The following is a 14,128-nucleotide window of genomic DNA, read 5'->3' on the forward strand; positions in this document are numbered from 1 at the left end:
ACACTCTCTCTCTCTATATAATCACTGACACTCTCTCTCTCTATATCATCACTGACACTCTCTCTCTATATCATCACTGACACACTCTCTCTCTCTATATATCATCACTGACACTCTCTCTCTATATATCATCACTGACACTCTCTCTCTCTATATATCATCACTGACACTCTCTCTCTATATATCATCACTGACACTCTCTCTCTCTCTATATCATCACTGACACTCTCTCTCTCTATATATATCATCACTGACACTCTCTCTCTATATATCATCACTGACACTCTCTCTCTCTCTATATATCATCACTGACTCTCTCTCTATGTCATCACTGACACTCTCTCTCTATATATCATCACTGACACTCTCTCTCTCTATATATATCATCACTGACACTCTCTCTCTCTATATCATCACTGACACCTCTCTCTATATATCATCACTGACACTCTCTCTCTCTCTCTATATCATCACTGACACTCTCTCTCTATATCATCACTGACACTCTCTCTCTCTCTATATATCATCACTGACACTCTCTCTCTCTATATAATCATCACTGACACTCTCTCTCTCTATATATCATCACTGACACTCTCTCTCTCTATATATATCATCACTGACACTCTCTCTCTCTATATCATCACTGACACTCTCTCTCTCTCTCTATATCATCACTGACACTCTCTCTCTCTATATATCATCACTGACACTCTCTCTCTCTATATATATCATCACTGACACTCTCTCTCTCTATATCATCACTGACACTCTCTCTCTCTCTCTATATCATCACTGACACTCTCTCTCTCTATATATCATCACTGACACTCTCTCTCTATATATCATCACTGACACTCTCTCTATATATCATCACTGACACTCTCTCTCTCTATATCATCACTGACACTCTCTCTCTCTATATCATCACTGACACTCTCTCTCTCTATATCATCACTGACACTCTCTCTCTCTCTATATATCATCACTGACACTCTCTCTCTATATATCATCACTGACACTCTCTCTCTATATATCATCACTGACACTCTCTATATGTCATCACTGACACTCTCTCTCTCTATATCATCACTGACACTCTCTCTCTCTCTCTATATATCATCACTGACACTCTCTCTCTCTATATCATCACTGACACTCTCTCTATATAATCACTGACACTCTCTCTATATCATCACTGACACTCTCTCTCTATATCATCACTGACACTCTCTCTCTCTCTATATATCATCACTGACACTCTCTCTCTATATATCATCACTGACACTCTCTCTCTATATATATCATCACTGACACTCTCTCTCTATATATCATCACTGACACTCTCTCTCTCTCTCTATATCATCACTGACACTCTCTCTCTATATATAATCACTGACACACTCTCTCTCTATATATATCATCACTGACACACTCTCTCTCTATATATCATCACTGACACACTCCCTCTATATATAATCACTGACACTCTCTCTCTATATCATCACTGACACACTCTCTATATATCATCACTGACACACTCTCTCTCTATATAATCACTGACACTCTCTCTCTATATATCATCACTGACACTCTCTCTATATATCATCACTGACACTCTCTCTCTATATATCATCACTGACACTCTCTATATATCATCACTGACACTCTATATATCATCACTGACACACTCTCTCTCTATATCATCACTGACACACTCTCTCTCTATATAATCACTGACACTCTCTCTCTCTCCATATAATCACTGACACTCTCTCTCTATATATAATCACTGACATTCTCTCTCTATATATAATCACTGACACTCTCTCTCTCTATATATAATCACTGACATTCTCTATATATAATCACTGACACTCTCTCTCTATATATAATCACTGACACTCTCTATATATTATCACTGACATTCTCTCTCTATATATAATCACTGACAGTCTCTCTCGATATATAATCACTGACACTCTCTCTCTATATATAATCACTGACACTCTCTATACATAATCACTGACATTCTCTCTCTATATATAATCACTGACATTCTCTCTCTATATATAATCACTGACAGTCTCTCTCTATATATAATCACTGACACTCTCTCTCTATATATAATCACTGACACTCTCTCTCTATATATAATCACTGACATTCTCTATATATAATCACTGACACTCTCTCTCTATATATAATCACTGACACTCTCTATATATAATCACTGACATTCTCTCTCTATATATAATCACTGACACTCTCTATATATAATCACTGACAGTCTCTCTCTCTATATATAATGACTGACACTCTCTCTCTATATATAATCACTGACATTCTCTATATATAATCACTGACACTCTCTCTCTATATATAATCACTGACACTCTCTATATATAATCACTGACATTCTCTCTCTATATATAATCACTGACACTCTCTCTCTATATATAATCACTGACATTCTCTCTCTATATATAATCACTGACATTCTCTCTCTATATATAATCACTGACATTCTCTCTCTATATATAATCACTGACATTCTCTCTCTATATATAATCACTGACACTCTCTCTCTATATATAATCACTGACATTCTCTCTCTATATATAATCACTGACATTCTCTCTCTATATATAATCACTGACACTCTCTATATATAATCACTGACATTCTCTCTCTATATATAATCACTGACACTCTCTCTCTATATATAATCACTGACATTCTCTCTCTATATATAATCACTGACATTCTCTCTCTATATATAATCACTGACATTCTCTCTCTATATATAATCACTGACACTCTCTCTCTATATATAATCACTGACATTCTCTCTCTATATATAATCACTGACATTCTCTCTCTATATATAATCACTGACACTCTCTCTATATATAATCACTGACATTCTCTCTCTATATATAATCACTGACATTCTCTCTCTATATATAATCACTGACATTCTCTCTCTATATATAATCACTGACACTCTCTCTCTATTTATAATCACTGACACTCTCTATATATAATCACTGACATTCTCTCTCTATATATAATCACTGACACTCTCTCTCTATATATAATCACTGACACTCTCTCTCTATATATAATCACTGACATTCTCTCTCTATATATAATCACTGACATTCTCTCTCTATATATAATCACTGACATTCTCTCTCTATATATAATCACTGACATTCTCTCTCTATATATAATCACTGACACTCTCTATATATAATCACTGACACTCTCTCTCTATATATAATCACTGACACTCTCTCTCTATATATAATCACTGACATTCTCTATATATAATCACTGACACTCTCTCTCTATATATAATCACTGACACTCTCTATATATAATCACTGACATTCTCTCTCTATATATAATCACTGACATTCTCTCTCTATATATAATCACTGACAGTCTCTCTCTCTATATATAATCACTGACACTCTCTCTCTATATATAATCACTGACACTCTCTGTATATAATCACTGACATTCTCTCTCTATATATAATCACTGACAGTCTCTCTCTATATATAATCACTGACACTCTCTCTCTTTATAATCACTGACACTCTCTCTATATATAATCACTGACACTCTCTCTCTATATATAATCACTGACACTCTCTCTCTATATATAATCACTGACACTCTCTCTCTATATATCATCACTGACACTCTCTCTCTATATATCATCACTGACATTCTCTCTCTATATATAATCACTGACACTCTCTCTCTATATATAATCACTGACACTCTCTCTCTATATATAATCACTGACACTCTCTCTCTATATATAATCACTGACATTCTCTCTCTATATATAATCACTGACATTCTCTCTCTATATATAATCACTGACACTCTCTATATATAATCACTGACACTCTCTATATATAATCACTGACACTCTCTATATATAATCACTGACACTCCCTCTCTATATATAATCACTGACACTCTCTATATATAATCACTGACATTCTCTCTCTATATATAATCACTGACACTCTTCTATATATAATCACTGACACTCTCTCTCTATATATAATCACTGACACTCTCTATATATAATCACTGACATTCTCTATATATAATCACTGACATTCTCTCTCTATATATAATCACTGACATTCTCTATATATAATCACTGACACTCTCTCTCTATATATAATCACTGACATTCTCTATATATAATCACTGACACTCTCTATATATAATCACTGACATTCTCTCTCTATATATAATCACTGACACTCTCTATATATAATCACTGACACTCTCTCTATATATAATCACTGACACTCTCTCTATATATAATCACTGACACTCTCTATATATAATCACTGACATTCTCTCTCTATATATAATCACTGACACTCTCTATATATAATCACTGACATTCTCTCTCTATATATAATCACTGACATTCTCTATATATAATCACTGACACTCTCTATATATAATCACTGACATTCTCTCTCTATATATAATCACTGACACTCTCTCTCTATATAATCACTGACATTCTCTCTCTATATATAATCACTGACACTCTCTATATATAATCACTGACACTCTCTCTCTATATAATCACTGACACTCTCTCTATATAATCACTGACATTCTCTCTCTATATATAATCACTGACACTCTCTCTCTAGAGAATCACTGACACTCTCTCTATATAATCACTGACACTCTATATAATCACTGACACTCTCTCTATATAATCACTGACATTCTCTATATATAATCACTGACACTCTCTCTATATATATAATCACTGACACTCTCTATATATAATCACTGACATTCTCTCTCTAATATAATCACTGACACTCTCTCTCTATATATAATCACTGACTCTCTCTATATATAATCACTGACACTCTCTCTCTCTATATATAATCACTGACATTCTCTATATATAATCACTGACACTCTCTCTATATATAATCACTGACATTCTCTCTCTATATATAATCACTGACACTCTCTCTCTCTATATATAATCACTGACATTCTCTATATATAATCACTGACACTCTCTATATATAATCACTGACACTCTCTCTCTATATATAATCACTGACACTCTCTCTCTATATATAATCACTGACACTCTCTCTCTATATATAATCACTGACACTCTCTATATATAATCACTGACATTCTCTCTCTATATATAATCACTGACACTCTCTCTCTATATATCATCACTGACATTCTCTATATATAATCACTGACACTCTCCATATATAATCACTGACACTCTCTCTATATATAATCACTGACACTCTCTCTCTATATATAATCACTGACACTCTCTCTCTATATATAATCACTGACATTCTCTCTCTATATATAATCACTGACATTCTCTCTCTATATATAATCACTGACACTCTCTATATATAATCACTGACACTCTCTATATATAATCACTGACATTCTCTATATATAATCACTGACACTCTCTCTCTATATATAATCACTGACACTCTCTATATATAATCACTGACACTCTCTATATATAATCACTGACACTCTCTCTCTATATATAATCACTGACACTCTCTATATATAATCACTGACATTCTCTATATATAATCACTGACATTCTCTCTCGATATATAATGACTGACACTCTCTATATATAATCACTGACACTCTCTCTCTATATATAATCACTGACACTCTCTATATATAATCACTGACACTCCCTCTCTATATATAATCACTGACACTCTCTATATATAATCACTGACATTCTCTCTCTATATATAATCACTGACACTCTTTATATATAATCACTGACACTCTCTCTCTATATATAATCACTGACACTCTTTATATATAATCACTGACACTCTCTCTCTATATATAATCACTGACATTCTCTATATATAATCACTGACATTCTCTCTCTATATATAATCACTGACATTCTCTATATATAATCACTGACACTCTCTATATATAATCACTGACATTCTCTATATATAATCACTGACACTCTCTATATATAATCACTGACATTCTCTCTCTATATATAATCACTGACACTCTCTATATATAATCACTGACACTCTCTCTATATATAATCACTGACACTCTCTATATATAATCACTGACATTCTCTCTCTATATATAATCACTGACACTCTCTCTCCATATATAATCACTGACACTCTCTATATATAATCACTGACATTCTCTCTCTATATATAATCACTGACATTCTCTCTCCATATATAATCACTGACACTCTCTATATATAATCACTGACATTCTCTATATATAATCACTGACACTCTCTATATATAATCACTGACATTCTCTCTCTATATATAATCACTGACACTCTCTATATATAATCACTGACACTCTCTCTATATATAATCACTGACACTCTCTATATATAATCACTGACATTCTCTATATATAATCACTGACACTCTCTATATATAATCACTGACATTCTCTCTCTATATATAATCACTGACACTCTCTATATATAATCACTGACACTCTCTCTATATATAATCACTGACACTCTCTATATATAATCACTGACATTCTCTCTCTATATATAATCACTGACACTCTCTCTCCATATATAATCACTGACACTCTCTATATATAATCACTGACATTCTCTCTCTATATATAATCACTGACACTCTCTATATATAATCACTGACATTCTCTCTCTATATATAATCACTGACACTCTCTCTCCATATATAATCACTGACACTCTCTATATATAATCACTGACATTCTCTCTCTATATATAATCACTGACACTCTCTCTCCATATATAATCACTGACACTCTCTCTATATATAATCACTGACACTCTCTATATATAATCACTGACATTCTCTCTCTATATATAATCACTGACACTCTCTCTCCATATATAATCACTGACACTCTCTATATATAATCACTGACATTCTCTCTCTATATATAATCACTGACATTCTCTCTCTATATATAATCACTGACACTCTCTCTCCATATATAATCACTGACACTCTCTATATATAATCACTGACATTCTCTCTCTATATATAATCACTGACATTCTCTCTCTATATATAATCACTGACACTCTCTATATATAATCACTGACACTCTCTCTATATATAATCACTGACACTCTCTATATATAATCACTGACATTCTCTCTCTATATATAATCACTGACATTCTCTATATATAATCACTGACACTCTCTATATATAATCACTGACATTCTCTCTCTATATATAATCACTGACACTCTCTCTCTATATAATCACTGACACTCTCTCTATATAATCACTGACACTCTCTATATAATCACTGACATTCTCTATATATAATCACTGACATTCTCTCTCTAGAGAATCACTGACACTCTCTCTATATAATCACTGACACTCTATATAATCACTGACACTCTCTCTATATAATCACTGACATTCTCTATATATAATCACTGACACTCTCTATATATAATCACTGACACTCTCTCTCTATATATAATCACTGACACTCTCTCTCTAGAGAATCACTGACACTCTCTCTATATAATCACTGACACTCTATATAATCACTGACACTCTCTCTATATAATCACTGACATTCTCTATATATAATCACTGACACTCTCTATATATAATCACTGACATTCTCTCTCTATATATAATCACTGACACTCTCTATATATAATCACTGACACTCTCTCTCTATATATAATCACTGACACTCTCTCTCTATATATAATCACTGACACTCTCTATATATAATCACTGACACTCTCTCTCTCTATATAATCACTGACATTCTCTATATATAATCACTGACATTCTCTCTCTATATATAATCACTGACACTCTCTCTCTAGAGAATCACTGACACTCTCTCTATATAATCACTGACACTCTATATAATCACTGACACTCTCTCTATATAATCACTGACATTCTCTATATATAATCACTGACACTCTCTCTATATAATCACTGACACTCTCTATATAATCACTGACATTCTCTATATATAATCACTGACATTCTCTCTCTATATATAATCACTGACACTCTCTCTCTAGAGAATCACTGACACTCTCTCTATATAATCACTGACACTCTATATAATCACTGACACTCTCTCTATATAATCACTGACATTCTCTATATATAATCACTGACACTCTCTCTATATAATCACTGACACTCTCTATATAATCACTGACATTCTCTATATATAATCACTGACATTCTCTCTCTATATATAATCACTGACACTCTCTCTCTAGAGAATCACTGACACTCTCTCTATATAATCACTGACACTCTATATAATCACTGACACTCTCTCTATATAATCACTGACACTCTATATAATCACTGACACTCTATATATAATCACTGACATTCTCTCTCTATATATAATCACTGACACTCTCTCTCTAGAGAATCACTGACACTCTCTCTATATAATCACTGACACTCTATATAATCACTGACACTCTCTATATATAATCACTGACATTCTCTCTCTATATATAATCACTGACACTCTCTCTCTAGAGAATCACTGACACTCTCTCTATATAATCACTGACACTCTATATAATCACTGACACTCTCTCTATATAATCACTGACATTCTCTATATATAATCACTGACACTCTCTCTATATAATCACTGACACTCTCTATATAATCACTGACATTCTCTATATATAATCACTGACATTCTCTCTCTAGAGAATCACTGACACTCTCTCTATATAATCACTGACACTCTATATAATCACTGACACTCTCTCTATATAATCACTGACATTCTCTATATATAATCACTGACACTCTATATATAATCACTGACACTCTCTCTATATAATCACTGACATTCTCTATATATAATCACTGACACTCTCTCTCTATATATAATCACTGACACTCTCTATATATAATCACTGACACTCTCTATATATAATCACTGACACTCTCTATATATAATCACTGACATTCTCTCTCTATATATAATCACTGACACTCTATATATATAATCACTGACACTCTATATAATCACTGACACTCTCTCTATATAATCACTGACACTCTCTCTATATATAATCACTGACACTCTCTCTCTATATATAATCACTGACACTCTATATATATAATCACTGACACTCTATATAATCACTGACACTCTCTCTATATAATCACTGACACTCTCTCTATATATAATCACTGACACTCTCTATATATAATCACTGACACTCTATATAATCACTGACACTCTCTCTATATAATCACTGACACTCTCTATATATAATCACTGACACTCTCTCTATATATAATCACTGACACTCTCTATATATAATCACTGACACTCTATATAATCACTGACACTCTCTATATATAATCACTGACACTCTATATATAATCACTGACACTCTCTCTATATAATCACTGACATTCTCTATATATAATCACTGACACTCTCTATATATAATCACTGACACTCTCTCTCTAGAGAATCACTGACACTCTCTCTATATAATCACTGACATTCTCTATATATAATCACTGACACTCTCTATATATAATCACTGACATTCTCTCTCTATATATAATCACTGACATTCTCTCTCTATATATAATCACTGACACTCTCTATATATAATCACTGACATTCTCTCTCTATATATAATCACTGACACTCTCTCTCTATATATAATCACTGACACTCTCTCTCTATATATAATCACTGACACTCTCTCTCTATATATAATCACTGACACTCTCTCTATATAATCACTGACATTCTCTATATATAATCACTGACACTCTCTCTCTATATATAATCACTGACACTCTCTCTATATAATCACTGACATTCTCTATATATAATCACTGACACTCTCTATATATAATCACTGACATTCTCTCTCTATATATAATCACTGACATTCTCTCTCTATATATAATCACTGACACTCTCTCTCTATATATAATCACTGACACTCTCTATATATAATCACTGACATTCTCTCTCTCTATATAATCACTGACACTCTCTATATATATATATAATCACTGACTCTCTCTATATATAATCACTGACACTCTCTCTATATATAATCACTGACATTCTCTCTCTATATATAATCACTGACACTCTCTATATATAATCACTGACATTCTCTATATATAATCACTGACACTCTCTCTATATATAATCACTGACATTCTCTCTCTATATATAATCACTGACACTCTCTATATATAATCACTGACACTCTCTATATATAATCACTGACATTCTCTCTCTCTATATAATCACTGACACTCTCTATATATATAATCACTGACTCTCTCTATATATAATCACTGACACTCTCTCTATATATAATCACTGACATTCTCTATATATAATCACTGACACTCTCTCTATATATAATCACTGACATTCTCTCTCTATATATAATCACTGACACTCTCTCTCTCTCTATATATAATCACTGACACTCTCTCTCTCTATATATAATCACTGACATTCTCTATATATAATCACTGACACTCTCTATATATAATCACTGACACTCTCTCTCTATATATAATCACTGACACTCTCTCTCTATATATAATCACTGACACTCTCTCTCTCTATATATAATCACTGACACTCTCTCTCTCTATATATAATCACTGACATTCTCTCTCTATATATAATCACTGACACTCTCTCTCTATATATAATCACTGACACTCTCTCTCTCTATATATAATCACTGACACTCTCTCTCTCTGTATATAATCACTGTCACTCTCTCTCTATCTATATATATATATCATTGACACACTATCTATATGTGTATATATATCTATATATATATATATACACATATCTCACTGATTCTCTCTCTCTCGCTCTCTCTCTCTGCATACATCCATATTTTTCACTGACTCTCTCTGTATATATATATATATCACTGATGCTCTGTTTTTCTGTCACACTCGGCCATGTTTATATTCTGAAGCTCGGAGTTTGTTTGTGTCTGCTTTTGGCTGCTGCAGGTCCTATTTTATCCTCTCTCTCTGTGTCTCCTCAGGTACGGGATGGTGATGGGTGAGGACCTGCTGGTGAACTGCACTCTCCTGCTGTGCCGGGGCCTGTCGCAGCCTATGGACTTGGTGTCGGTGACCACCGCCTCGGGCCGCCGTCACTTCTCCTTCCTCAGCGTGGCCTGGGGCTTCGTGGCGGACGTGGACATCGAGAGCGAGAAGTACCGGGGGGTGGGATCGGCTCGCTTCTTTGTGGGCACGTTGATGTGCCTGGCCTCGCTGCGCCGTTACCGGGGGCGACTCTCCTACCTGCCGGCCAGCTGGCAGCCCAAACGGGCCCTGTGCCGGAGCATCACCACCTCGGCGGAGGGGCCCTCGCGCCCCTCGCTCAGCCGTGCCCTCTCTGAGACCGGCCTATGGAGCCGGGGCGCCACGGACTCCCCCTCGCCCTTCCTGGCCTGCGAGGGGTTCTCCTTTGAGGGGCCCTCGCTGCCGGAGGAGGAGGAGGTGGTGGTGGTGGAGGAGGAGGTGCAAGGGGAGGGGGGCGACCGGGCTCCCGCCCGTAGGGAGCCCCAGCCGGCCCCCGGGGGAGACCCCCCGGCCCCCGCCGCCCTCCCCCCGGACGATCTCCTGCCGCCGCTGGACGAGCCGGTGCCCCCTCACTGGCAGACGGTGGAGGGCGACTTTGTGCTGGTCCTGGCCATCTACCAGACGCACCTGGGCGCAGACCTCATGGCGGCCCCCTTCGCCCGCTTCGCCGACGGCGCCCTGCACCTCTGCTACGTGACGGCCGGCGTCTCGCGGGCCGCGCTCCTGCGCCTCTTCCTGGCCATGGAGCGGGGCACCCACTTCGACCTGCGCTGCCCCCACCTGCACTGCGTGCCCGCCCTGGCATTCCGCATGGAGCCCCTCACCCCCCGGGGCATCATCACCGTGGACGGCGAGCGGGTCGAGTACGGCCCCGTCCAGGCCCAGGTCCACGGGGGCCTGGCCCGCCTCATCACGGGGGTCCACGCCCACACCAACAGGGGCTGAGGGCGACGGGGGTGGTGGGGGAAAGGGGAGGGAGGCGAGGGAATTACCCCCTTCCTCCCCCGCCCCCACCCACCCACCCATCCCCCCTCGCCTTTCATTCCCCACTTGTCTCCGTCTCGCTATCAATCTCTCTCTCTCTCTCCCCCTTTAGTTAACCTTTGACAGTGACCTCAATCCCCTTCCCCGGGAGTGCCCGGCCCCTCGGGGAGGCAGGTACGAGAGGCGGGTCTGAATCCGGTACGACACACTCAACGTGAGTTTGCACAGGGCGGGAGGGGTGCCTCTGTCCGCCTGCCTTGCCCAAATGCCTTTCCCCTCCCCACCATCAACCCTGGCTGTGCTCTGAATCACGCCACCTGGATCCGGTCATTTCATTGGGAGTTGCAATGGAGCCCTGTCGGGGGCATGAAAACCATGAGAAAATAACAGTGACCGTTCACCCTGTATCTAACCCCCCGTGCTGTACCTGTCCTGGGAGTGTTTGATGGGGGACAGTGCAGAGGGAGCTTTACTCTGTATCTAACCCCCCCCCGTGCTGTGCCTTGTTTGATGGGGACAGTGTAGAGGGAGCTTTACTCTGTATCTAACCCCCCGTTTTTTTTTTTTTTCTAACCCCCCCGTACTGTACCTGTCCTGGGGAGTGTTTGATGGGGGACAGTGTAGAGGGAGCTTTACTCTGTATCTAACCCCCGTACTGTACCTGTCCTGGGAGTGTTTGATGGGGGACAGTGTAGAGGGAGCTTTACTCTGTATCTAACCCCCGTACTGTCCCTGTCCTGGGAGTGTTTGATGGGGGACAGTGTAGAGGGAGCTTTACTCTGTATCTAACCCCCCGTACTGTCCCTGTCCTGGGGAGTGTTTGATGGGGACAGTGTAGAGGGAGCTTTACTCTGTATCTAACCCCCCGTACTGTACCTGTCCTGGGAGTGTTTGATGGGGGACAGTGTAGAGGGAGCTTTACTCTGTATCTAACCCTCGTACTGTACCTGTCCTGGGGAGTGTTTGATGGGGGACAGTGTAGAGGGAGCTTTACTCTGTAACCTCAACCCTGAGTTTTGCTGAATCTGGACACTAACTGAGATTAATCATACGCCGTTTATTTTTGTTGTGTAATTTATTGTCGAAATTAACTCTACCTGCAAAGGTGCTTAACCTGTCGGGAGATGTTTTCAATTTGCGGTGTTGGGTCGCTGGCCTCCGTGGGGACAGGGGAGGGAGGGGGGCAAGTGTTTACGAGACAAGCCCCCCCCCCCCCAACCCCACCGAACACCTCTGCTGAACTCGGTGACTGTTTTCCCCGGGGCTGAGGGGCAGCCTTTTGTCCGCATGTCGTGATTGACTGGCCTGGGTTCTGATAATGACTGGAAGAACCATGTTTGAATCGCTTGTTTTTTTGGATTTAATTCTGGCTGGGAGCAGCCGGTAACCCTCCCTGTACCTCGATTTTATCCGCAAGCCTGGTGTGGGCACTGACACGATCTGTTGAGGGCGGGGCATTGAACCAAATCATTTGGAAATGCGATGAACTCGATGAATGTTGTGTGTTTTAATGCTCTGGTGTCTGCTGTGTATTTTTTTGAGGGTTTTTTAAAAAAATCTCCCTCTCTCTCTCTCCGCGTGTACGCTGTTTGATTTGCACTAACTTGGGGGCGCAGTCCCTTGGGCGGCTGCTGCCAAAAGCAATAAAACTGATGGGTTTGAAACAAAAACCTCCGCCTTTTCCATTGGCGTCTGCGCTCGCTCGGTCTCGTTTGGGCTCAGCTGACGCTCCTCGTCCGTGCCCTTCAGCTCATCCGACGTGCGGGCTGCTTTCCCTCCCCGTGTCCAAGCTGGCATCAAGTCCCGTTCACCCGTCACTCCCTGCGCTCGCAGACCGACACTGGCCCCCCGGTCCGGCAGCACCCCGTGTTTGAAAATTCTCTTCCTCCTGTTCAAATCCCTCCACAGCAATCTCTGTTGTCTCCTCCGGCCCCTGC

General features: G+C 38.5%; 1 protein-coding gene across 1 annotated transcript; it reads left to right on the forward strand.

Annotated features, from left to right (window-relative positions):
* The first annotated feature begins 11,169 nt into the window (after positions 1-11,169).
* LOC137359343 (sphingosine kinase 2-like) lies at positions 11,170-13,861 on the forward strand. The gene has a single exon (XM_068025363.1). It carries the CDS (start codon positions 11,172-11,174, stop codon positions 12,150-12,152), a length of 981 nt encoding a protein of 326 aa, XP_067881464.1. The 5' UTR covers positions 11,170-11,171; the 3' UTR covers positions 12,153-13,861.
* Positions 13,862-14,128: the final 267 nt, after the last annotated feature.

The sequence above is a fragment of the Heterodontus francisci genome, unplaced genomic scaffold, assembly GCF_036365525.1.
Source record: "Heterodontus francisci isolate sHetFra1 unplaced genomic scaffold, sHetFra1.hap1 HAP1_SCAFFOLD_1676, whole genome shotgun sequence".
Taxonomy (NCBI): domain Eukaryota; kingdom Metazoa; phylum Chordata; class Chondrichthyes; order Heterodontiformes; family Heterodontidae; genus Heterodontus; species Heterodontus francisci.

Bases quoted from the DNA above. Each gene is read 5' to 3' on its own strand.
- LOC137359343 (XM_068025363.1), top strand. From the start codon at position 11,172: ATGGTGATGGGTGAGGACCTGCTGGTGAACTGCACTCTCCTGCTGTGC.